General features: G+C 44.3%; 1 protein-coding gene and 1 long non-coding RNA gene across 5 annotated transcripts in view; one reads left to right on the forward strand and one right to left on the reverse strand.

The window, feature by feature from the left end:
• The window catches only part of LOC110840611 (uncharacterized), a 356,302-nt gene extending 330,292 nt beyond the window's left edge, over window positions 1-26,010 (forward strand). For 2 of the 3 annotated variants that reach the window (XR_015534167.1, XR_015534168.1), the window contains exons 5-6: window positions 336-528; window positions 23,394-23,524. Coding sequence is in view for 1 of the 3 variants with exons in the window: in XM_087345151.1 (XP_087201277.1) it covers window positions 21,570-22,058; window positions 23,394-23,776; window positions 24,876-25,407 (1,404 nt within the window). In the remaining 2 variants the exon portion in view is untranslated. Of the gene's footprint in view, window positions 1-335; window positions 529-21,133; window positions 22,059-23,393; window positions 23,777-24,875 lie in introns of those variants that run through there. The other variant, XM_087345151.1, reaches the window with a different exon arrangement.
• Window positions 2,645-6,131, reverse strand: LOC110837030 (uncharacterized). 2 transcript variants are annotated; one of them, XR_002545546.2, is made up of 3 exons: window positions 5,684-6,131; window positions 5,024-5,194; window positions 2,645-4,248 (listed from the first exon to the last, which is right to left on the reverse strand). It is a non-coding gene; the product is annotated as an uncharacterized LOC110837030 (long non-coding RNA). The 2 variants fall into 2 exon arrangements; XR_002545547.2 differs by having other exon boundaries at window positions 5,745-6,130.
• Window positions 26,011-27,196: the final 1,186 nt, after the last annotated feature.

The following is a 27,196-nucleotide window of genomic DNA, read 5'->3' on the forward strand; positions in this document are numbered from 1 at the left end:
AGACATTTATCGACGTTTCATACGTTCTTGCTGCCACGGGTAACAGGGCACTTAAGCCTGATCATTGCCCTGATGATTGAGGCAGCAAGGACCTTTGAAATGTTAGTAAATATCTACGTATAGTTCCAACTTCTTGTAGCGGGAACGGGAAACATTACGAATTCAAATGAGACAAGTACATTTTTATTTTAGGAATACATTTATTTATTAGACTTTACACACCACAGTTGTAATGTGTACACGTTTACCAAATTTGCTGAATATGCTGTCTTTGTGATGCTAAGAATTTGTGGTACGCGCAGAATTTACAGTCATGTGTCTTATTGTCTTCGCAGTCGCTTGAGTCAAACGCCAAAGGTCGCCCCGCGCGTTGACTCTTTTCGTGTAAACTCCGTCCTTCAGATGGCTCCACATGTTGAAGTTGGGTGATCGCGGAGGCCACTTAACCGGTCCGTTTCGTCCTATCCAACTAACGGGAAGAAATTGTTTGCTTCCGCGTTGCCAGTATTATATCCAGCAGAACTTGAGGTAAGTCATCTGTTATAAATGTAAATAAGAGGCCACTGAGAGCCGAAGCGGAAACACGTGATGTCCTATGAGGAAATTGGCAGTTATTCTCACCAAAATATTAGCTGTATATTGTCATTATGCAGTGTTGAGCTTTATGGTTTAATTTTACGGGTGTAACACGAATGTTATATTTATTGCATGTAATGAAGAATCGTGCCACGGTGGTCTAGCGGTTAGAACGCTGGCCTTGTAATCCTGGGGTCTCGGGTTCGATTCCCGGTGGTGCCCGAATTTATAACTTGTGTTGGGCAAGGCCGTGGTCTAGGCAACACGGAGTTTTCCTCCGGGGGCTTCCCCGGTTTCTCCGTGGCATCCCAACAATTACTCCATTCACACACAGAAGAAGGCAATGGCAAACCACTTCTGGATCATGTGCCAAGAACGTATATGAACAGGTCCCAGTCCGAGAAAAGGATGGAAGGATCCTGTTCATATGGACCTGTCCTCAGACAGAACACTAAATAATAATAAGATGAGCTGGTCTAGCGGTTAGAACGCTGGCCTTGTAATCCTGGGGTCTCGGGTTCGATTTCCGGCGGTGCCCGAATTTATAACTTGTGTTGGGCAAGGCCGTGGTCTAGGCAACACGGAGTTTTCCTCCGGGGGCTTCCCCGGTTTCTCCGTGGCATCCCAACAATTACTCCATTCACACACAGAAGAAGGCAATGGCAAACCACTTCTGGATCATGTGCCAAGAACGTATATGAACAGGTCCCAGTCCGAGAAAAGGATGGAAGGATCCTGTTCATATGGACCTGTCGTCAGACAGAACACTAAAAAAAAAAAAAATCAACCTGTAGAATAATTTGTTCTGTAGTCAAGATGTGTATTATTCTTTATTGATATTTGTTTTTACACCCTTCTTCTGGTAGAGAGACCCTGCAACCAGTCGCCGACCATTGCAGCATTCGGTATAATCCAGTGGAGATTGAATTTCTGATAGCTCAAGAGTGTAACCTCACAGCTTTGTCTGAATGAAAGAACGAACTTAAGCTTCTTGGTTGGTCTGTCGGTCGGTTAATACGTGTCAAATGTCACGAGGACAATACAACTACAAAGCAAGTGCACAGCATCGCGTTGTTCACAGTTTACTTTACTTAATTCAAAGAAGATTGTACATTAATAATGATTTTTCGTGAAAAACGGAATTCGGTTTGTCTCCACCTTTCAGCTCCGAGCCCTGCTCATCCAGCCCAAGGGGTGGCTACATCTTACACCGGCTCTGAAGTAACGTTCATGCTACGTTTCTTGAAGCTTATAGCGTCCTTCGTGGTTACAGAAAGCCTGCCTTGGTCACTACTCTCACAATTATTATTTGCTCTTTGCGGAAAATTAAGAAATAATGTATGTCCGTCCGCACGTTTTATCTCAAAGCATATAATGGAATTCTGTGGAATTTGAGTCTGCATGAAAAAGTTATTTAGCTGTGAGGCTCAGGTGGAATTTATTAGTGAAAATTAATTTGTACATAATATATTATACACAATACAGAGCCCATTAGATCTGCTTGGCCCAGAGACCGGCTTTCCTAACTTTGGTCGTGGTTTTCCTCAGATCCTGCAGGCAAATGTGGGAATAACACTTGACGTTCGCTCATGACCGCTCCTTTCAAATAAAATTTATTATTCTATAATCATTCGACGATCCAGGCTTCTTCTGAGAGGGTCGTTAAATTAATTAATTAATTAAATAAGATCTACAAGCTTTCTGTGAAGCACTTTTCGATGTCGTGAGTACCTACGTAGTGACATGGAAGGAAAATTCATGTCTTACTTTATTTATTACGAATATCTTTGCAGCAGTATGTTTTATTTTTAACGGGCCGGTTAAAAAAACTGTCTGTGGTTTTTATTCTGTTGTTGAAGAAAATACGAAGTTATTTGTTAAATATCAAATCTAAAACTTCTTGACGATGGTGAAGAGTCAATTGAATAAAAATTTTCTTGGATATTATCCATCGTCTAGTAAATATAAAACGTAAAACGACGTTTCGGAGATGGGACTCTATCTCCGTCTTCAGGTTCCTACACAGTTGGGCCCACTAGATAGAGCTAATCCCTATCCCTAGTCCGGAGATAGGGATTAGCTCTATCTAGTGGGCCCAACTGTGTAGGAACCTGAAGACGGAGATAGAGTCCCATCTCCGAAACGTCGTTTTACGTTTTATATTTACTAGACGATGGATAATATCCAAGAAAATTTTTATTTTATTTGTTAAATATAAGTTATTTTTGTGATTGAAGTAATTTTTAAAGGTAGACAGGTAATTTAATTCGGTATTTAAGTATTTTGTCATACGTGGCGGTACAAGCGAGCTGGTTTGGTCTGATATATCTGGCAGTTTGAACAGAAATAATGTGTCACGAAATGTAAGAGCACGTTCATCCAACCAAGTCTCTTCTTTACATTATTCCTTGCCCTTAAGTTTACAGCACAACAGTTGGAAAAAGGACCAGAATTTTCCTCAAAATTATGAAACACCGTGTTTTGGAAAGATTGTAGAAATTAAGGTTTTAAAAATATTTCAGACGTCGTAGAGTTATGTAAATTGCGATGGGAAGATTAAGTTTATGATAGTTAATTAGATACAAGATTCACACAAGCAATAAATAAAACTCAGGGTCAGTTGTGTACGTAGAATCGGATTGAACGCGTATTGGCGTAGAAGATATGATCACGTGATCACGATGTGCAGGGAATTGAAGGGAATGTTGTATTGTGGCGGAAGGATGGTTTGTGGAAGGCATAGAAATAATTATTTGTCTGATTTGTAGGAAAGGGAGAGAAGAAAGGGTTGGGGGATGAGATTTTGGATAAGAGGATTTGGAATTTGGATCCATGAACAAGTGCGCAGAAGGTAGTTAGACGTAGGGACAAGACAGATTGTTTAATATATTGTTAAATAAATGAAAGAAGACAAGAGTGGAGCTCTTAAAAACGAGAGACTGAATGGAGGTTATAAACTCGTCAAAATTAGTTCAAAATGAAGTAAATATAGTATAAAAGTGTAAAGGGGTCCGCAGTGGCCGCTTGGTCGCTGGGACCGTGGGTTCGAATCCCACTCAAGTCATGGATGTTTGTCCGCGTTGTCCTGTGTACAGGTAGAGGCCTTGCGACGGCCGATCCCTCATCAAAGGAGTCCTACCGAATGTCTATAGATCGAGCCAATGAAAAGTTGGGACCCGCAGTGCTCAGGCACTTGAAGAACGGGTCGTTCCCATTATCCCAGTATCCCGATATAAAAGTGTAAAGTTGCTGAAGTAGTGCCAACAGCCTATGACCCCTAAAATGTCACAGAAATTATCAGCATTATCGTCACAAATCGCATACAAATTAAACAATTTATAAAGTATATTTTTAACTGAATTAAATGCGTAAATATCTTCATGGCCGGGCTGAAGCCAGATTTCTCCCGGAAGCACCAACAAAGAACCGACCCCCAGACTCCGCCAGACCCTCTCGTAGACCCCATGACATGAACGAAGCACTTGTCCAGTCAGGCGTGACGGTGAGGGCTTTAAGAACGGGAAGTAGTTTTCTCTCGAATGAGACTAAATTCTTTCTTCATAAATTTTATCAGTGGAGAAGTGGTAAGAAATTCTGCCTCCATTTGTCTCGGTAACTTGTCACTTCAGATATCTGATCGCGCCCATGGTTAGCTACTTCTTTATTCATTAGCTGTTCACACAAACGAATTAATTAATTAGCGCTCATTTTTCTTAAGCGAAAGTACTGTCCACAGATCACGAGAAAAACCCTGCAAGGGGAAGTCGTTTCTGGTGCGGTGCGGGGGGAATGTTACTTATCAGCTGGACTAGAGGGCTGCTATTGGTGGGAAGTGTGATACGTCAGAGTTTTACGCTACTACACAGACTGAAAACATCAAGCAGTTAAGAGTAGCATGTAGTGAGCGCACGTCTAATGTGTTGCGATAATATTCTAGATTAAATCGCTGTGAGGTAATCTTAAAGCTGTACCCATTAGAACACATGAAAGCCTGTCGTCTGTTGTTCGTTCAGTGGTTGTGGAACGAATGCTTTTAGGATGGGTCGTCACTCACAGCGAAATCTTGCGCATGCGCGTATATCGAATTCCTAGCAGGGATTTTCTCCTGATCTGTGGACTGTACCTTATGTCTATCCTAGGCATAGATTAAAAGTCCTCACAGAGGTATTTTGTGGATCTGGGTTGTTGCGCCTTGAAGTCTGGTACAAGTCCACCGACGTTTCAGAGGTACCAGGTCGGTAAACATCTAGACACTACACGACGCTACAACCCAGACGACAGCCATCTTCTTACTCAGTTAACAGAACATGTGTGTTCTGTCGTTCGCAGTTAATAATTCGTAATCATTATCTCATAATCATCTGTAACATTCGACAAAGCCTTGTTAAATATTTCAGTGAAGAGACAAGTTGTTGATACAAAGTGCGTGAATAATGAAGTCCCTTACAAATCGCAGCAGCACTGCCCCACATTTCTTTGTAAGACATCTCTCGTATCTGTGATCGGAGCTGTGACGTAAATAACGAGACACGTGACATTGAATCATAACACAGTATCGCTCACGTGGAGGGGAACGTGCGCATCCAATGGGTCACGACCCCAACTGTACTTACTCCGTCTGCAAAAAAAAGGAACAGATATGTGAAAATTTCGCCTTGACATCGTTTGGCGTTTTATAGAAGTCAGCTCATTGTTAGGGAGAAAGTGGATATGCTAATTGTGTTGTGAACGTATAAATGCTTAAACATTTTAAGTATTTTTTGACGTAAATACGTCTATAAGGAAGGGTCGTTCGGCAAAAAAGTGTAACGAAAAAGGGAAATGAAAAAGTGTAAGATCCGATAACAAATGGTTACCTAGGGAACGTCGTGTTTACTCGGCATTGTTGTTACCTATAAAACATTACATTACTTTACATTACATTCAGCTACCACATACCCATCTTAAGCGTAACTAATTTAAGTTGAATAAGCAAAGTCTTAATCAAACTTTACTCAATTGTAAAGCATGTATAAAGGAAATATTTAGAATAAAGTCAATATATAAACTTCCTTTCCGTATAGACGTATTTACGTCAAATTCTCCGGAACCTTGGTTCCACTGTCACTTTTTTTCCACGGGTACTCCATTTGTATGCGTACTGCAGCGATAAGTATGCGTTACCATACCAGAACTCCTTGTGGCGATTGGTTTTACACCCTCGCTGACCAAGAAACTGATAGCACAACGCTGCTCCTATTTCGTGCGTGCTTCCATGGGAGCAGCCATCTTTGCACTGCTCTGCTGACGTCATAGAGCTTGCGTTGCCACGTCTACCGCACATAGTGTGTGCCTCTAACCCTTCTTGATGATTTACTGTGCTCACGATAGGTTCTAGACTTTTATTTTTGTACTTTTAAGGCTCTCCTTTGACTCTGCCTCGTGGTGTCAGTAAATACTTTTGTGTTTCTTCTTAATTTAAGATACAAAGCTGTAGTAATAAATTTAGAGCAGAATTGTTCTGCGTCAGTGATTACTATGGAGTAATCATAAACATAGTCCAACAGGTAACAATGAAATACGTGCATCCTATTGGTTGGTGGTCGGTGATTCTGGAATTTACCACAAGTTTATGTTATGTTTCATTGTATGGCGACTTGTTTCGTTGAACGTTCATCGTTATCAGGTCATTTTACCTTAGTGTATTTTAGTATGTCTTCAGTGGCCATATTTATGTTCAGTTATTGTAATTTGTACAAAATGTCAGATGGAGCACCCGATAACACTGCTGCTCACATTGACAATTAAAACGCTATTACAACAAGATGAACTTTAATCATTTATTTGTTTATTCTATTTCGTAACTGGTTGCGTCATTACTTCCGGAGTTCAGTGTGTCGGACATCTTACAGATATGTAGTATCCATTTCTGTCCGGCACGTGCATACACTTTTTAATGGAAACAAGTGTCTGAATTATTAGCCTCGCTATGTATGATGACGTTACTTTCCATCACGTACAAATATAAATTTAGTCCTTGAAACATTTTCCACGTGGTTAACTAAGGATGTGTTAATCAATTTGTATCGGTGGGAATTAGAAACTTGCAGAATGAACTGAGACAACGTTGCACGCACCGTGAAATAATCGCATCATTCCCTTATAATACCTAAAATCCATCGGTGAAATGAATTTAACAATACAGTTTCTGGTTTAAGACATTGCGTAAGTAACCAAACACGTAAATCACATACTTTGAGGTAGGAAGGTAGCATGACACGCTCTGCGCATGCTCACCACTGTGGTACCGTCAAAACAACGTCTTCAAGTTGGACGTGCGGTATGTCACAAGGTTACATGGAAACTCCTCCAACATTGACTTTCACAGTTCCTGTGTCGCTCTGATTCTCTGTTCTGACGCACAATTCTTTCAACTGATGAAATTAGAGAGACGTACGAGGTGCGATCGGAAAGTTTCAAGACTGTGTCTATAGAGGGTGAACCGGATGTAGTACGAGCTTCTGCCTTTAGGGGGTGCGGCCTACATTCATAGTGAATCAGTGTGCCAGCCGGCATCATCGAATTAGCATTTGTTTCTTAGTTACGGGCGTTTTGGTAGTGCATTACACCGACCCTCCTGCGATTTCGGAATGGCGGATTTTCATGAACAAATCAAATTTTGCCAAAGACTCGCCAAAACGGCTACGGAAACCTATGAAATGCTAAAGCAAGCATTTGGGGAGTCCGCAATGGGTCGTGCACAAACTTTTGTGTGGCATTCACGTTTTAAAAATGGCCGAACCTCTGTCGATGATGACGAGCGTTCTGGACGACCATCTTCGAGCACAACGCCCGAAAATGTTACGAAGATTCGGCAGGCCATTCACGAAGATCGACGTCGTACCATCAACGACTTGTGCGACATTGTTGGGATAGGCTATGGGACCTGTCAGCTGATTCTAAAGGAAGAACTCCACATGCGACGCATCATGACAACGCGCCAGCGCACACCGCCCTCAAAGTTCGGCAGTTTTTGGCCTCAAACACCATGGCCGTCATCCCGCACCCTCCTTATTCGCCGTGTGACTTCTTCCTCTTCCCAAAGATGAAAATTCAGCTAATGGGAAGGAGATTTGAGACGATAGAAGAGATTCAGGCAGAATCGCAGATGATGCTTGACAGGCTGACAAAGAAAGATTTCCAGGGATGCTTCGAGGCTTGGCAGCGGCGCTGGGATCGTTATGTTCACTCCCAGGGGAACTACTTCGAGGGTGATGGATGAATTTAATACCTGAGATAAGTGTACGGAGTTTTTATAGGCGCAGTCTGGAAACTTTCCGATCGCACCTCGTACATAGTCGACTGTAAGGACCGGAGTCCCTTCCCTAGTGCTGCAGATGGGTGCACTCGGCACGGCCTGGTCGGTGCACGGAACGGCCAGGTAACATGACAGCTGTTTCAAAAATATTGACCATCGTCTGTTGTGTTTGTATGAGGGGGTGACACGCCAAGAATTTTGAGCGGGGGAGAAAGGGTGAATATTTGGTGGTGAGCATATTTATCGACGCATCTTTGCAGGGACTTGAATGTGGCTGAACTGTTGAACAGTCAAGTTGCTTCTATGGGCAGGAGGTCTGAACGTTCCGGTCGCCTGTCTTGTGAAATCACTTACATGGTTTGTTTACTGCAATGACCCGATGAGACCCCTCCGACCCGTCGTATCGATACCCAGTCCTTTTAGCTCGATACGTGGTTCAACGTCCCAAGCCGTGTGCCGAGGCATTCTTTACGCCTGGAACCGTTTGACGATGTTCCCGTAACGGGAAGTGTTTAGCGTATTGTACCACTGTCTTTATATTAAAAAATGTATGTCTGAAATGTACCTGCGATACTTGAAATAAAAATTATGAAGAATAAATCAGTTTAATTTAGGATTTATCCTTAAAACAGAATTATAGATTAAAAATATCGGCGGTGGACATCTAAAAATAGTCGTCTCTGTCGTAAGTTTTTGCCATGCCTTGTTTCTTTAAACGATATATTAAAGTAAAGTAAGGTAAAGTAAAGTTTGTCCCACTGTACGTCATGTAGGCGTTTGGGGGGAGTGGAGGTATAGCTTCGCTCTTCCTTGACCTCGACACTAGATGGGGGTGAGTGGTCAGCATCACGCCCCGGCCGGCTTTACCCCCGGGAAAGGACCCCGGTACCCATTATAGAGGAGGCTGGGTGGGCCCCAGAGGCTAGAGGAAAAATCCTCTGCCCCCGTCGTGGATCGAACTCCGGTCCTACAGTCCGGCTCATCCTTAAACGATATATTAGGTGGGAAAATTGTGAACAAATTAGGAAGTGTACACATGCGCAAGGCGTTCGCTAGAAACTAACCTTTGCGGATTTTAGAATCGTCTTCGCTCGATCGAGATGTCTGGCGCCTCAAAATGTGGATGGTATGCGAATGAATTGAATAAAAAGTCGCTTACGGCCAACTAGAGGTGGCCTCCGAGCTTGGAGTTTGCGCTGAGGGCTAAGGAAACCTGGGCGTGATAGAATCTCGTGTTACGAAATGGACCAGAAGACGCAGGATTCGTTGGAAAGATGCAGGTGGTTTTAAAGAGATGGGCTATGATGTGAGGGTAGTGGATTGGATTAATCTGTATCAGTTACGGTACACAGCAGTGAAGCATTTTATTGCATAAATTCGGATAATTTTTTTTTTATATCTCAACAACTGTCAGCTTCTCACGAAAGACCGTGTTCAATTAAATTTGTATGTTATTGGCCAGTGATATTTGTTCAGAAATGTTATACGGTTTTATCAGGAGAAAATTAGCACCGCTGTGGATCACTGTAGGCTTCCAAATCTCTGCTCGAATTTAACAAAATATTTTAAACTTACCGAGCTGTTGCAGGAGAAAAATTCGATTGATCTTAAACCTCTCCTTGCGACTGACCAAGATAAGGTAGGAAGAAAGTTTGGAAATATGGCATAAGAGTTCATCAGAAACGCAAAATACGAGAGTGCACATTGACGTTTATACACGCACGTGCGCGCGCAAACAATTTAAACGAAGACTGCAGACTTCTGGGTTTTTGCGCCGTCATCGCCCTGATGATGGAGGCAGCAAGGACCTCTGAAACGTCGGTAAACTTCCACTATGTAACAACCCAGAAGACAGCCATCTTCACCGCCGTAAAAACCTCAAACCCTACATAATTTAAACCTTTTCAGTGACCTCTGGTATGAGAAACGCAAACCTAGAGTATCTGCTGATATTCATTTGGACTATTCCCAGATAATTTTCAGATTCATTCACTATAATGAAGTTAATAAGACGCTTCGTTTAGTAATTCAACGATATAACATGGTCATTGTTACGTTACGCATATAGGAAATTGGACAGAATATGCGTATGTATGTAAAAAAACGTAGGGCTATTCAAAAAGATTTTCGGGGTTTTAGAAAGTCACAACACGTAGTACAATTGAGGTAGGAATACCAATCTTGTTTAATTGTGTGGCAAAACTCTCCAAGTTTTATTACATGAATTATAAATGCTCAATATGTGCACCTTCTGTCAATCTGCAGATATCTACAGGATAGTCCATTTCTTCTCACACACGCCCCAGCGTGTCAGCGGTGATGTTTAGAATGGCGGGTCTGATACGTACCTTCAGATCCGGGATAGTCGCAGGTAGAGGGAGGACAAATACTTGAACCTTCCCAAATTTCGTGTGGACGTGCCGTTGGACAATGGTAACGGACCGACTTTGATGATATTCGAGAGTACAAAAAGCCTTCTTCTTACCGTTAGACGCCATATTGCAAAATCTGACACCTGGCGGCCAATCGCGTAACTACTGGATGGCGGGCGGTACAGAACAAAACTTTGAGAGTTTCTCTATCCACCAGTGTAATGATAATAATCGTATGTTTAATGCATTGCCCCACAAAAATTCACAAAACCCCGACAATCTTTTTGAATAGCCCTGTATATCACCAAGGGGAAGTTGCAAGGCCCTGACCCACGGGGGATTGGCATGGCGGTATAATTTTTATAAAATGTTAAAAAATGTCCCTTTATCTCTACGTGGGCCTGTAACGTTATACCTCGAAGAACGCTCAGCATCATCACTCTGCGTAAAATTTGGCTTCAAAGCCGTTGTTTGACTTCTCATTATCAGTCGTTTTTCAGGTTAACACTGAGTTGGTCTGTCGTCGTCTTCATCTGCAAAAACGACGTTGTTATACTTCACCGCACAAGAAATTAGAAAAATCAGTAGTAAATAGAGTAAACAGAACTTTGATATATCAAATCTAAAACTTCTTGACGGTAGTGAAGAGTCAATTGAATAAAAATTTACTTGGATATTATCCATCGTCTAGTAAATATAAAACGTAAAACGACGTTTCGGAGATGGGACTCTATCTCCGTCTTCAGGTTCCTACACAGTTGGGCCCACTAGATAGAGCTAAGCCCTATCCCTAGTCCGGAGATTTTTATTTAACAGAACTTTAATAACTTTTTCTTCTCCCAACGCCACATTTGATTCCAGTGGTGGCAGTATAAATATCGGACCTGCATCAAGATGGACGCACATATCACTACGAGATTTCGTTTTACCGAGTAATGTCGGTTTAATCATTTGAATCTGGCGTAAAGGAAATGCCAATCAAAATCGTCACTGCGTCGGGCGGGGTAAAAGTCAGTATCGAATTTCCATTCGGCTCATTTACGGCTATGCGCCATGTTTCTCTCATAGACTTGTGTTAACGCCGAACGGACTGAACATCCCTTTTTTAAGTAGCTTGAAATATCGGTGTAATCTTTGACAGGAAGATTACACACGCCACGACAGTATAACATTTATTACAGTCTACACCCTCTTTAAAAGTGTTCAATCAAACGCTAACATTGAGCTAATCCTCCGCAAAGTACTGATTAAGTTCATGATTGTGAATGCTTACCTCCTCCTGGCAGTTCTTTAAACCCTACACCTGCCCGCGATTTGCATGTGGCTTTGAGAAATATTGCGGGCAGAAAGCGTAACTCATCACTTACGCAGATGTTCGTAAGAAATGACAAGGCGAAATTCAACGCAGAGAATATAAGAGGCTTAAACTCGGTGGCGTTTGTTCGATTGACTGAGCTACAGTTAAAGATAAGCTAAATTAAGTTGAGTCATAATCTGCCGCTCACTGCCTGGACTGACAGAAATCGTGTTTATAATATATTGTACACAACAAATTGTAATTATTGAATACGAGTATTATCATAACTTGAAATTTAAATAAGTGTGAAGACTTGATAAGGAACAAGACACATTTGAAAGGACAGAAGCTCCCTTTAGTGGCAGACGACTGCACATGACGGATGACTTAACGTCGGGCCACCAATCCCAAATACAGTTTGATGAATGAATGACGGTCATTGATGAAGTGACTAGATTTTCGCTGGTCATGGTAGCGTAAATTTATGCGTGGAGTAAAATATTCGAACCTCTGATGAAGGTAATTCTAGGTAATTTTGGCAACAGGGAGTAACGTGTTGGGCACATCCGCATCTAGCTCTCATTTGCTTCGATCAGACAGATGTTTTCTTCGGTAACGCGGATGACGCCAGTACTTGTGACATGACGTAAGGTCAGGAGGCGTTCAAATAATAAACCTGCTTAACTACTAGGATCCCTTATTACAATTTATGATCCATTCATCCCGACCAAATCTCAGTCCAGCATCCATAAGTCGCCGCGACAGCCCTGAGATTACTTTTCTTCTAAGATTGACCTAAGTACGGGAAATAAGTATCCTTCTACCTTCTCCAGTTTCTACCCAACACAGATGTTTGCCTTCTGGGTTGTAGCGCTGCGTTGTCTGGCATAAGTTTATCGAGCTTCAGAGGTACTTTCTGTCTTCATCTTCAGGAAGATAACTACCTCTAAAATGTTGGTGACAAACTTCTACCAGACTACACGGTGGTATAACACAGAAGACAGATCAGAGTACGTCACATTCTACAGTCCAACATATTGCGCTGATTTGCACAAGGTCACTGACGGCAATCAGATATTATCATAATACAAAGTTGTAAGCAAACTAATTTCTTCCATTCTGCACCAAACGAGTCTGGGTCGATGTTTCACATTTGACCTTTTATCATAAGCAAAGGCATCGTCTTCGATTACTGCCTACTTTTACTCTGTCTGTCCACAATCTTACAAGACAAGATTTAAAATGTAAACAAGAAAGTTATGAAAAATTTAGGGAAAAAGTGTGTTTTGTTACCTGGTACAGAGTTTCGGGGTCTGAGGCTTGGGCCTTGCGACAGGCCGATCCCTCGTCCAAGGAATCCTACCGAATGTCTATAGATCGAAACCAACGAAAAGTTGGGACCCGTCAGAATATTAAAGTAAGCATAGAGTGTCTGAAAACCTGACCAATTAATTATGCCGAGTGCCCAAGCTCGTACTTTTCAGTACAATGATAGTATTTCACCTGTGGAGAGGGTTTCCAGTTTATTTCTTAACCAACATCTCTACTGAAGTACCTTTATCTAGTCCCGCTTTTCTCCTTTAAGCAGGTCGTGTCCAATTCCCCGCAGTCTGGCACTTGAATTGGATAATTGAACTGTGTGGCTTACACACTTGACAAAGTGTCGCCGAATAACCGGAGGCTTGGCACACTTTCAGCACGAACAGCAAGATTGTGGGAAAGAGCGTCATATGGGACGTGTGTGTATACAGGGATTTTTACATCGTCCAGTCAGTATCACAATTTTTAATTTTGGTAACATGATTTGCATTGGTCGCGTCTGTCCCTTGAGAAGAGACGATCAGAATAATTATAAAAATATTAATATAATAATTTCGTCCACACAATTATTTTGGTTTTGTTCAATTCTTATTTTACCACAACATAGTTTGTTCCTAATAAGATCATCTTTAATGTTGATGTTGATATCGGTAGTACTTAAAATGTTTATACCGTTGGATTAGGTTGAAATTCGTTTTGTCTCTTCTGTTTTTATTCGTGGCCTCTCACTTCTGCTAATCAACAAATGACTTTTATCATTCTCTGTATGCTATTTATGTTTCACGCAAACGTTGGTCCGCTTGAAAGTATTTCTTTTCTTATGATCACAAATATAACTTTACTCCATTCGAAGCAAGATGAGAGGCGATGCAAACAAAGTCGCGTATGGGGAAGGTCTCTTACCACTTCCTAACCTTGTCCATCATCAGGTGTCATTTCATATCACTGTTCTTTTTCTAAAAAAAAAGGATGCAATAGCAAATATATTATTCTTTGCAGAGATTACGGTTTGGAGCGTCATTTTGGTAAGAATTTATTACATGAGTAGTGTTAAATGTTACAGTTCTTTCTGCTTAAGTTCTTTCTGTACAAACGATTTGGTGTGGGTGAATATAATTGGAACAGCCAGTTGACGGACTACCCATGAGGAAAACACGGGGCCCCGACGTGGCGAAGGTGCGTGCTCTAACCGAGATCTGCGGACTGCGGGTGAAAGTGGAGACGTACGTCGCACCGAAGGGGCCCATGCATTGCAAGGGTGCCAACGCTTCGCGAAACTGCAGCTATGCACCCAGATGCGTGGCCTGCGGGGACGCCCACCCACTCGGGTCGTGTGCCACCTCCAAGCAGCACCTTAAGTGCTGCAGCTGCGGGGACAACGACATTGCTAACTACAGAGGTTGCAGTAAGTGGAAGGAAGCGAAGGCGTGCGATAGTGGAACGCGGCCGAAAGGACGGCGTCTCCACGCGCCTGCCAGCGCCCTCATCGGCGCCAGCTAAGCCTTCTCCGGAACAGGAAAACCTGGGCCCTGGCTGGAACCACGTGGTCCGTGGTGGCCGCGTCGTCAAAGCCAAGGCTGCGAAGAACCCCGCCTCAACGCCGTCCGGCGCTATTGCACGGACTGAGAGGCAGGCTGACCTTAAGGACGGCAATGTTAAGCCCGCTCGTCCTGTAGTGCCGGTGGCGAATCCCACAGCACCTGCTTCCAAGAAGACTGGCCCAACCCCACCCAAGGGTCATTCCCCGCTCCAGGGCATCTCAGATCTCCTGGAGAACCTCCCGATCCAGGCCTGCGTCGAGATGACACGCCGTCTTCTCGCTGCGGCCCCCTCCCTTCCATCCGGGGAGGCCAGTCCGCGAACCGTCCTCAAAACCGTTATCCTCTTCGTAGCCGAGTATGACTGCGCGGCCTAGGAGACACGGAGGTAAGGCCTTGCGGCTGGCTTACTGGAACGCCGACGGTGTTCGCGGTAGGAAGCTGGAGCTGGAACAGTTCCTCGGTGACCACGGAGTCGACGTTTGCCTACTGAAAGAGACTCACCTCACGTCTGGTCGGGCCTTAAGTTTCGCGAACTATGTTTGCCACTGGATGGACCGCTCGACGCAGTGGGGAGGCATGGCGATCCTTGTCCGCAGGGTCATAGATCATTAGCCTGTGCCGGTCTCGGGTCTGCAGCAACTGGAAGCAACCGCCATTCACCTAGTGCTGGCAACCAGGAAAGTGAAGCTCACGGCGGCATACCTCTCGCCCACGCGGCCCTGGATTGAGTAGGACCTGACCGAGTGCCTGAGCCGGAGTGTCCCGGTCCTATTGGCTGGTGACCTCAACGCGAAACACACGGACTGGAATTCTATGCTGATCCCTGCGAGGGGCTCGATCCTGCGGGATTACGCCAACAGAAATTCCAGCTTGATCTAAGGGCCGGACTCCCCAACCACGGCTCCCTACACACACAACGGAACCCCCGATGTCCTTGACATTGTCCTCATCAAGGACTTCGTCCTGCCGGTGCACCTGACTGTCTGCCCCGCACTCAGCTCAGATCACCTGCCCGTCCTCATCGACACCACGTGCAGATCGTCCTTTCAAAACCTGCCTGATCGCCCAGACTTCGCGAGAATAGACTGGGCTGCATTCCAGGCCTGCCTCGAAAGCAGACTCCCCGGGAATCCCGTGGTAAACGACGAGGAGGCAATCGACAAGTGCGTCGAGGAGCTGACAAGTGCTATAATGGAAGCCACAGCAGCTTCCGCTCCCAAGCTTCGACCCCGCGTTGACAGGCGACCGCTTCTGCCCGCTAGTATTCGGGATGAAATACGCCTGAAGGCTGAGGAGGCGGTGGCAGGTTACGAGGGACCCCGCTCTCAAGGCCCAGGTCAACAGGCTGCAGAGGTCGGTGACCTATCGGCTCAACGAGTGGAGCAACGAACAGTGGAGAGACACGCTTGATTCCTTGGTCTGCGAGGACCAGTCGCTTTGGAAGATGGCCAAGCGGGTGATGCGAGTCCCCACTCCGTCGCCCCCCCTTGCTAGTGCCGGGAGGACTGGCTCTCTCGAACTCCGAGAAGGCAGAAGCCCTGGGCGACAACCTTGAGGTCCAGTTCCAGCCAGTGGACGACCCGTTGGACCCGGCTGTAATTGACATGGTTAACGAGGCGATGCGATCATACGCGTATGCCCCCGCAAGTGAACCGAAATTAACCAGTCCCTCGGAGGTCGCCCAGGCCATCAAGGGACTCAAGGTTGGCAAGGCTCCGGGCCCCAACGGTATACCGAACAGGGTCCTGAGACATCTCCCACGACGCGCGATAACCTTTCTCACGAAAGTGTTCAACGCGGTCCTCCGCAGGCAGCACTTCCCCTCGGCATGGAAACACGCTCGCGTGGTGTCCATACTGAAACCGGGGAAGGACCCCACGCTACCTTCTTCCTATAGACCCATCAGTCTTCTTGACACTTTGGACAAGCTCTGCGAGAAGGTCTACCTAACGAGGGTCCTACACGAAGTCAGCGAACGCGGGCTGCTGCTCGACGAGCAGTTTGGGTTTCGACCCAGGCACAGCACGACGATGCAGTTGGCTCGCCTCGTTGAAAGGGTCAACAGAAACTATGACGAGAGGCGGCTAACCGGCGCGGTTTTCCTGGACGTGGCCAAAGCCTTTGACACAGTCTGGGTCCAAGGCCTCCTATACAAATTGACCGTCCTCAACTTCCCGTCGTATCTTTTGAAAACCATATCTTCCTACCTCGCTGACCGGACATTCCAAACGTCCTTCCATTCGGCCACGTCCACACGTCGTGCCATGCGGGCGGACTCGTCTCCCCTGTGCTCTTCAGTCTGTATGTCAACGACATACCCACACCGTCCCGCCACGTCGAGTTAGCGAAGTACGCGGACGACACGGCTCTCGTAGACACGTCCCGTAGCCCAACGGTTCTCGTCGGATATGTGGAGACCTACCTCAGTAGACTTGAGCTCTGGCTCAGGGCCTGGAGGATTGCTATCAACGTCTCGAAGAGCACCGCCGTTCCTTTTGTTTCTTTGGACAAGTTGCCTGACGGGATAACCTCCCATCAGCATCAACAGACCCTAGTTTGAATAGTCGAGGCTCCCGCCACGACAGAATCCCGTTAGCATAAGCAAATTCTCGTTTTAGTTATAAGGCTGTGTTTGCCATTTCCAGCAATGCTTTTCGTACGCAGGAATTCTGTAACCTGGCAAGGGACGATGAATTGCGCTTGAGCAGGAGCTCCGCCCTTAGTTAGCTTTTTTGGTTGGTTGGTTAGTCCACATTCATCGCCCTGATGACGGAGGCAGTATGACCTCTGAAACGTCGGTTAACATCAACCAGACTACACAGCGCAACAACCCAGAAGACAGAAATCTTCATACTTATCGCCCTGATGATGGAGGCAGTATGTCCTCTGATACGTTGGTAAACATCGACCAGACTACACAGCGCAACAACCTAGAAGACAGAAATCTTCATACTCTGATGATGAAGGCAGTATGACCTCTGAAACGTTGGTAAACATCGACCAGACTACACAGCGCAACAACCTAGAAGACAGAAATCTTCATACTCTGATGATGAAGGCAGTATGACATCTGAAACGTTGGTAAACATCGACCAGACTACACAGCGCAACAACCCAGAAGACAGAAATCTTCATACACATCGCCCTGATGATGGAGGCAGTATGACCTCTGAAACGTCGGTAAACATCGACCAGACTACACAGCGCAACAACCCAGAAGACAGAAATCTTCATACTTATCGCCCTGATGACGGAGGCAGTATGACCTCTGAAACGTTGGTAAACATCAACCAGACTACACAGCGCAACAACCTAGAAGACAGAAATCTTCATACTCTGATGATGAAGGCAGTATGACCTCTGAAACGTCGGTAAACATCGACCAGACTACACAGCGCAACAACCCAGAAGACAGAAATCTTTAAGGTAAATTTGCATTATCTTTTTTTTGGTGACTCGAACTTTGCGAAGAGCGCATGTGTATATTCCAGGCTCGTTCCTTAAATATGCTGGTCTGTGTCGCATGGATGGCTCAAATGACGTCAGAGTCTGAGTATTTTATAACTCATTTCTTTTACTGAGAAATACTATTGATAAATTTGCCCGGCGTAACTTATAGACCGCATCTCCTACATTAAAACTTCACCTTCACGCAACGTATCAAATATTCGTGAGCAAAGTTATCAGGACCGATTACTGAAAGCATTTAATTGCGTTTCGAATGAATAAACTTCCAATCCAGAAGAACGAGAACTTACTAAATGTCGCCATAAAAGTACGTTAACACTGTTTTAAGTTAAAATTAATCGCATACAGAAAGTGTACTTGAGTGAATTAATACAACCTGGCTGTTTATAGTTAGCAGAAGTGTCGAGGCTAATTTTGGTGACATTAGCAAGTGAACCACGTGATCCTGTAATCCGATAAAGGGGGTTACTTTCGGATGGGTGCCTTCGCGATGCTTCATATCTTAACAGCGCCGATGTGTGCTGCCAGTACACGAGGAAGGCGTAGTGACAGCTCAGTCACACAACAAATAAATAAATACGAGCGAGTATGGGACTAAATCGTAAAATGCATGATTTAATAAACAAATTAAATAAAATATATAGCGTGTACATAAACAGCAATATTAACGTTAATAAATAAATGTGATTGGGCGTAGTTCCAGGTAAAGGTGTTTGTCACATTTCATTAGTAGGAAACATGGTTCTCTTCCGACATTGCACGTGTTTAAATGACGTGCCGATTGCGGAGTCTGGACTCGTCATGATTTATGTCATAACTGCACCGCGTACTGGGCTTATGTTTGGCAAAATAGTATCAATGCCGCCTTTGTCGCTGACTTGTGCTCCGCCTTGAAACGCAAGTCTCGGCAAAGACGATTGTGAACAGCTACTCTAAACACCTGTCATAACTGGAGAACCGACGAACAGTAAACCAGGTGTTCTCTTCTCATCTCAGTCTTTCGTCAACGACGTTTCCATTCAGCATCCCGTCCTCTATTTGTTTTGACCCCTAGTGGTCTAGCGGTTAGAACGCTGGCCTTGTAATCCTGGGGTCTCGGGTTCGATTCCCGGCGGTGCCCGAATTTATAACTTGTGTTGGGCAAGGCCGTGGTCTAGGCAACACGGGGGCTTCCCCGGTTTCTCCGTGGCATCCCAACAATTACTCCATTCACACACAGAAGAAGGCAATGGCAAACCACTTCTGGATCATCTGCCAAGAACGTATATGAACAGATCCCAGTCCGAGAAAAGGATGGAAGGATCCTGTTCATATGGACCTGTCCTCAGACAGAACACTAAATAAAAAATGGTAAGAGGCTGAGCTTTACCCCACCCCAAAACAACATTTTTATAGCGAAAGTAATTCAACGCAACGCTGTTCGAACTGCGAAGACCATTGTCGCTTTTAACAGCCAGAGACTGACTATTTGTGATCACGTGACTGACCGGACAAGTCTAAGCGCTATCGCCGTGTACGGCGGCAACTTCTTCTGCGTAGCAGCGTTGCGGGTGGCGTATCAAGGAGATTAATGCCAGTGTAACAAAAATTCGAACACTGGTATTTTGAACCGGAGATCGTCAACAGGATTCCCGCAGGCGTCTTTTTGCCCTCGAAAATATTTTGGGGTCCCCCTCTAAATATTTTTTTTAAATTCATAAGCATTTTAATCTTTTTTTATTTCCCGAATATTTGCCACACTCTGGCATAGTTTTCCTTTGACTGGTCAGTATAACAGATGAGAGAATAAATCTTTAATATATTTATTGTAGTTATAATAGTCTTTTTTCTGTTAGAATGCCGATTTCTTACAAGTCACTCTTCTTCTCTTCTGTTATATAGAAAAATTTATATATTTTATTTACTTCTTTCTGTTTCTTATTGAACGTAACGTCTTCAACTGAGAAGACTTCAGAGCTCTGGACCACAAGGAACTTGTTTTTGCAAGATCTACTTCAAACTTCTTGTGAACGTTGTACCCGTATAATCGTTGTCAGCTCCGGCGAAGTATTGACATCACACTACTGGCTTTCGGTTTATCTGCCCTAATCGAGTCCATACACATCTCAGCAACTACCTTTGCCAGTGATCATTTCCAGAGGCTGAGGCATCTACCGTCACACGATCTATGTATTTAATTCCAGAACTCGGAGATTGCTCACTCCTCATTATCTCTTAACCCTTTAAAGTCCAGTGGATACTATACGTAGAACCAACTTCAAAAAATAATAATTACCACTTTACCTCCATCGTATAATGACGTGTTTCATGTGATTCTGAGAATATGTAGCTAACATTCCTGTAAGAAGCATTAACCAATTGTAATGGATGGATGTTTTCTTTGAGGTAGGAACCTTCACAAACGCGGTGTGTTGTGTAAGTGCGTCTGCCAACTACACCCCACCAAGGACGGGATCAAAAGTGACGCCCCTACCAGAAGTATCTTTGCATTTAATTCTGGAAGCGATTACTTCAATAAAGATCTGTTATTCGTCTAAATGGCTAATTTTATTAATTCAGTAAATCGGAGAAGGGAAAAGAAGGCTATGCTCATATCAGACGGCGACTGAACCCATACAACGAATTCAGATGATCTGGGACACGGAGTTGTACTACTGCCCTTCCTTGACACACAACACACTCCAGCTATTGGATGTGTTTTCCTTAAATGAAACTGGGATAAATTGAACAAAAACAGCTTATGTAATGTCTTCGTTAAAAGAACAAAACGTAAACTGGACTCTGAATGTATAGTTTTCATGAGAAATAGACCGAGTATGTTTGCTAGCACGTGTAGACTACATATGACCGAGAATCTTGACTCAATACAAATCAAAGTTGTTGCAAGAATTAACGACGTTCAATTGGGTTTGTCGGATTTCTGAAATGTTCTATTGTACACCCCTGAAACAGAAAGAATTGGGAAGAAGTAGAGAGAGTCGCGTTTCTCAGGAAGTTGAGCTAAAGACCATCTGTTCACCTCGCTTATGAAAGCCATGGACACAGTTTCAATGCTGAAAGAGACACATCATCAAAATACAAATGAAAGCCCTGCATTTGCATCTTCGCATGCAACACGATTTCCAGCTCAAGTTAGGATTCAGACAGAAAAACCCTGCTCCAGATTCCAAGCCTTCGTTCGCAGGAAACATCAATTTCCTTCTGCATATTTGCGTTTTGAAGTGGGTACTAACACACAGACCGCTGGATTTTAAATGCGATAATGCTTCTGGATGTGGCCGATTTAAACCTATCGCCTACTCTAACTGACGGGTTTCATGGTGGGTCTACCTCGCAGTTCGTAGCCCGCCTTGAATCAGTCGACGAAGGAACGATTTAAGTCGAAGCCTTTCAATTTCACCGAACGCGATAATGTTCTCTTATTATACGGTGTTAAATAACTGATGCAGTTGGTGCAGGATCGTTATAACCCTACGACAATACATAACTTGGTGAGAAAACTGATTGTTGGAAGTGTAAACTGCGAGACATGACGTCATATCATTGTTGTCTCTCTGTCTCATTGTTGGCTGTCTCTTAGTAACTTCCTGTTGACGTCTTGTGTGGCGAACAAGTTTTTAATCGTAGACCGTGAATACTTTACTCAGATAATATAATTCAACCACCAGGAATATTTTGGTTATAAAATCTTCGTCGGGATGTACGAGTTTATTTCCTTCCTTCTTCTTCTTCTTCTTCTTCACTGGCTCTACAGGCGAATTTCCTTCAACAAGTCAAAAAGCAACGAAGGCCCGGATAAAGTTGGAGCCTGCAGTCAACAGGAACAGGAACCCTCTGGACTGCACATCACGGACTTGCCGCCAGAGGTGCTGGCTCTCATTTTCGAACGTTGCCCTTACGAAGTCTTGGCTAGACGAGTGAGGCTCGTGTGCAAGCGATTCTGTGACGTCACAACCTTAGTTCTCAATTGCGGGTTCTTGACCTTGGGGCCCAAAATTGATCGAGCTATGGTGAACGCCGGGTCTCGTTTTAAAGAAGGTCGAACAGTGGAAGAACTTCTGGTAATTTTTCATCCTTTCAGTTCAGATATGGTGGATGACTTGTATCGTACAGGACAAAGTCGAACAACTGAACAACAACTGCTGATGGATCAACATTACATTGCGCTGATGCTTATGAAGTTTGAGGTAAGAGAGCGGGGAAAGGCAGAATCTTTGTAACGACTCTGAGGGATGTGAACGCGCTGTGTCACGAACAAACCCTTAATAGTGTTGACGAGGGTTTAACAGTTCTGCTTCTAAAAGAAGCGCGTAACTTCTGTTGTGTAACGCGGACTGAGCCGGGGCAGATTCAGACGCGTTCCTGAAAACTGCTGTAGGCCGAGGACTCTTCGTCACAACAACACGAAGCTAAGAGTGCACGTGATTTACGACAGCAATGAGAGCGACGTCGTGCGTTTAATCGAACAGAGTAAATTGTTAGTGACCTAGAAACTGGTCGACAATCAGGTTATAGTTCTGATACTGTTACTACGTACGCGACTTTACGGAACAGTGTAAAAACAATGACAAATCAAAATTATATTCACGACGAAATTAGGGGAAGACTAAATGCCGGAAATGCTTGCTACTTCTCAGTTCCCGTCTGATTTCTAAGAACCTGAAAATTAAAGTATACAAAACAATAATTTTGCCTGTTGTTTTGTATGGGTGCGAAACATGGTCTCACACTCTGAGGGAGGAACACAGATTGCAGGTGTTTGAGAACAGGGTGTTGAGGAGGGTATTTCGGCCTAAGAGGCAAGACGATGGGGCATGGAGAAAACTGCATAATGATGAGCTTAAAAAATCTGTACTCTCCCCCAATATTGTCAGGGTGATTAAGTCGAGAAGAATGAGATGGGCTGGGCATGTAGTGCGCACGGATGGGGCAAGAGATGTGCACCGGGTACTGGTCAGGAAGCCTGAGGGGAAGAGACCTCTGGGGAGACCTAGACATAGATGGGACGATAATCTCAGGCGGGATCTATGGGAAACAGGAGTTGAAGGGGACTGGATTTTGTTGGCCCAGGACAGGGACCGGTGGAGGGCTTTGGTTAGTTCGGTGATGAACATTCGGTTTCCATAAGGCATCTAGTTAGTTAGAAACAGCGAAACCAAATCACTGATGAAACGGAAGTGATATTTCTCATATGCTTAGAACACGTGCAACCCGAAGGTTAATCACCGAATTAATCAAAGCCTCCACCGGTCTCCGTTCTCCTTGCTTTTTCTTGTAAAGTAGAGTCGGATACAAAAACTATGAACAGCAAAACCACCCAAAGAAACCTCGACTGTTCATTCGTCAAGATTTAAACGACGACATACCAACTGCGATGTTTGTAAACAGCTGCTCATTACTTGAATAAGGGTATCAGAATTCCACACGTGTGAACTGAAGGAGACCGGAGACATCGTCGGGTAAGATGACAGCCGATGTGGTCGATTACCTGCCCGTCTGACAGTTGCCCTCTTTGTTTGCAGTACCGCGCGTTGAGAGCCGTCGCCTGGAGACACATTCACAGACCTTACTCCGACTCCGGACATCTGGCGTGCTTCTACTCCGGCAGTTTGCTGGACGAGTTCCTTAGGTTCCTGCGAGTGGCCCGCCATTCGCCAATGTTCGTGGGGTTGTCCATGCTTAACCCAGATAATGGAAACGAAGTCATTACACTATGTATTCAGTGCTCGAAATTCATGAAGCACTTCAGGAAAAGAACTGAGACATTCGAACGTGATTATTCCATCTCTGGGGCAAAGATTATTGACCTTTGCTATGACTTGTTGAAGAAACACGAAAGGATGACCTCACATGAACAGGCGGTGACAGTCAATGGAACGGAATGCCACATCGAGGCTGATTATAGGTAAGGAAGTTCACATTAACTTGGGGCCCCGCGATAGGGAAATCCTTTTATCAATAAATAACACGCCACCTCGCCATCTTCAGTTTCTACTGCGAATTAACAACACTTTGGGTCACCAGACACTCATGAGGGGGGGAGTGCTTACGGAATTTTGGCAGGTAATCCTTCTGGAAAAAGACCACTGGGCAGACCAGGTAGGAGATGGGAGGATTATGTCAAGATGGATCTTAGGGAGGTGGGCTGTGAGGGTGGCAAATGGACGAAGTTGGCGCAGGATCGTGGCCGGTGGCGGGCTTTGGTGTTGTCGGTGTTGGACACTGTTGTGGGATATTTGTTTTTTGTTCGAAGATTCCCAGCCGATTGCTGATAGGCATAAAGCATAGCACTTCAACAGGAAAAAAGGATAAGTTATTGGCAGCGCGTTCCTTTATGTCTGTCTGTCGTACGTGGTGTTCCGAAAAAGAGCGGTTTGTGACAGTGCCGAAAACCGTTTGAGGTAAACGGTGGGCAAACTGGAACGCTGTCCACCCCCTCCACCAATTTAAGAGCCCCCCCCACTGGACGATAATTTCGAAAGTCTTTAACGGGTACTTCATTTTTTAAATCTGTTGGAGTGAAAATAGTTGTTAATGCACTTTTATGTGTGAGCTCCGCTGGACGTTCTTCGGGTATTTTGCAACGCTTTATCAAGTTATGAACTTCTGTAATCTTGAGTATCATACGGAGATTGTCTGGCCTCAGGGGTGCAGATTCTGCGAGGTGGGAGCCTCCCGATGACAGTGTGTGGTCACATACAATCACAACATTTGTCGTTTGAAAATTCTTTGAGCAGAAGTTAGACCACGGACCCCTGACTCACGCATGGCCTGAGCTTGATTGTCGCAAAATATCTCCGAGCTTAGTAGCATTTATAAACAGACAAAGAAATTTCGATGGAATCCAGAAATCTGGGTAGGGAAAGTAACAGAGCACATGGCGCCTTCGTCCCCCTTGACCTCTGCGTGTGACGTAGTCGAAGGTCGCTGGAATTTTGCACCCAGTTCAATTCCCTGCACTGAACACGGCACAATTGTTTAATCTGTGTTTATGTTTCTTTAAGGACGCCTTACACGTGGTTCAATCGCCTGCCTTCATCTCATGCTCAACCTAATCAGAGGAGCGAAGACCGAAGTTCGATATACCTGCGCATGCGCCAACTAATCAATGGCAGGAACCATTTTTTCCTCGAGAAGATTCACCACGAAAAAGAATTGCTAATTCGGAAATCACCCTACATATTATTGTTAAAATACATTGTACCTTCTCTTTACAAAGGATTTCACCGGAATTATGGCTATTTATTCTTTTATGGAACCATGGATCGGTCTGCCTTCCACTGCAATTCCCACGAAGTTAGATCTCCAACCGTTCGGCTTTTCGATTTTTTTAATCTGGATTTCTTTACTTCACATAACGAAACTGATGGCGGCGTAGTTATTGTTCCAGAATCCTCTAACATGGACCTGAATATTGACATAGAATTTCACTCACCGTTAAGACTGGCACCAATACGATTTTCTGATAACTCTCTATCATACACTAGGACGTCCATCGTAACCGTGGACGGATATCGCCAGATCCCCTTCAGGTAAATCATGGAACCAAATTCCTTTTGAAAATTACTAAAAATTACTCTGCATCTCTTGCAAACGGCCTCACTTCTACGTTTCAACACATCATAAGCCCTAGCAAAAATGATTAACACAGAAGATTGCTGTCTTCTGGGTTGTTGCGCCGTGTAGTCTGGTAGATTTCCATTAACGTTTCAGAGGCCCTTGCTGCCTCCGTCAACAGGGCGATGAATGTGCCAATCGAGCGGAAAGGGCCAGGTTTATAGGGACCAGACATTAACCGGATTAGCCTGATCATAGCCAATGAGATCAAATCAGGCGTGGTTGGGGACCAATAGGAGAGCGTAGGCATGTCTAGCGGTGTACATTCATCGCCCTGATGATGGAGGCAGAGTGGATCTCTGAAACGTCGGTGGAAATCTACCAGACTACACGGTGCAATAGTCCAGAAGACAGCAAACTTCAAACTCACCGCTGTGAAAACCTCAAATCCTACATGATTAATAGTTTCTTTGCTTAAGTGCATCTCATTACTGATTTCTTTGTTTAGTCCACTATGATACAATTCCTGTATGTAACTAGAATTTAAGGAGAGAGCAAATAAACAAAAAACATGTTAACAAAGTTGAATGTATTCTACCAACAGGCTTAAATTTCCATTGTACGTACATGCAGTGACGAAGCGTGGCTTTTTGTAATATGTCAGCCATATTGTAGTGTTTCTACTTATTTTTGTACAGAGTATACCTGTACTAGATGCAGTGAGATGCACGTGAATAGTAGGCAGTTTTCATGGAACACCCATGCTTTGTTTCCATGTGGAATAGAATTGGCTTCCTCGCTCGCCTACCTAATCATGCACGTGTCATTTTTGACACTGTCTAATGCATGATTCATGTTTGACACTGTCCAATCTTGCACGTGTCAGTTTTGACACTGTCTAATCATGCACGTGTCATTTTTTACACTACCTAATCACGCACGTGTCATTTTTGACACTGTCCAATCTTGCACGTGTCATTTTTGACACTGTCTAATCATGTACGAATAATTTTTGACACTGTCCAATCTTGCACGTGTCATTTTTGTCACTGTCTAATCATGCACGTGTCATTTTTGACACTGTCCAATCTTGCACGTGTCATTTTTGACACTGTCTAATCATGCACGAATCATTTTTGACACTGTCTAATCATGCACGTGTCATTTTTGACACTGTCTAATGCACGTGTCATTTTTGACACATGGGTGCTTAGAGTTCGTGGCGTTTTTTCCCTGGAGAAAGCTAGCATATTCCGTAATGTTGCAATTAAAATGATGGTGCGACGAAAATTAGAGGACAGGCAGTCGATCTTTGACATCCAAACCCAGTCGATGCAGGAAACCACTATCGACGTCACGGCAACCGCAACAGGTAGGCTTTGGGAATATCTGAGTTTGATTGAAGAAAAACCAAGACGGGATGTACTACATTGAGTAGACAAATTACAAAAAAAGAGTGAATGTGTACAACTTTAGACTCCGCTGGTGGTGAGAAGGCTCTCTGGACTATTCCACAGTTAAGAATATCAGGAAATTTTAGGACAGAGAACTGCCTGCACCAATATCATCTCTATAAGTTATATTGCAGTTTTTATCTTTGTAGTTCTAGTTCTAAAGATGTGTGTGTGCAATTGCTGCTTCTACATTCGTCGTTCCCTATGTCTTGGACTAGGCGCGAATCCCTGAAGCGCTTGGGCATAGGGAAGCGATTTTGTGCAGCGATCGGGGAAAGCCTCCGCTACCCTCACAAATTGTAAGCAAACTCTAC

The sequence above is a fragment of the Zootermopsis nevadensis genome, unplaced genomic scaffold, assembly GCF_977971745.1.
Source record: "Zootermopsis nevadensis isolate Lab colony 2312 unplaced genomic scaffold, Znev_1.0 Znev_ptg000008l, whole genome shotgun sequence".
Classification (NCBI taxonomy): domain Eukaryota; kingdom Metazoa; phylum Arthropoda; class Insecta; order Blattodea; family Termopsidae; genus Zootermopsis; species Zootermopsis nevadensis.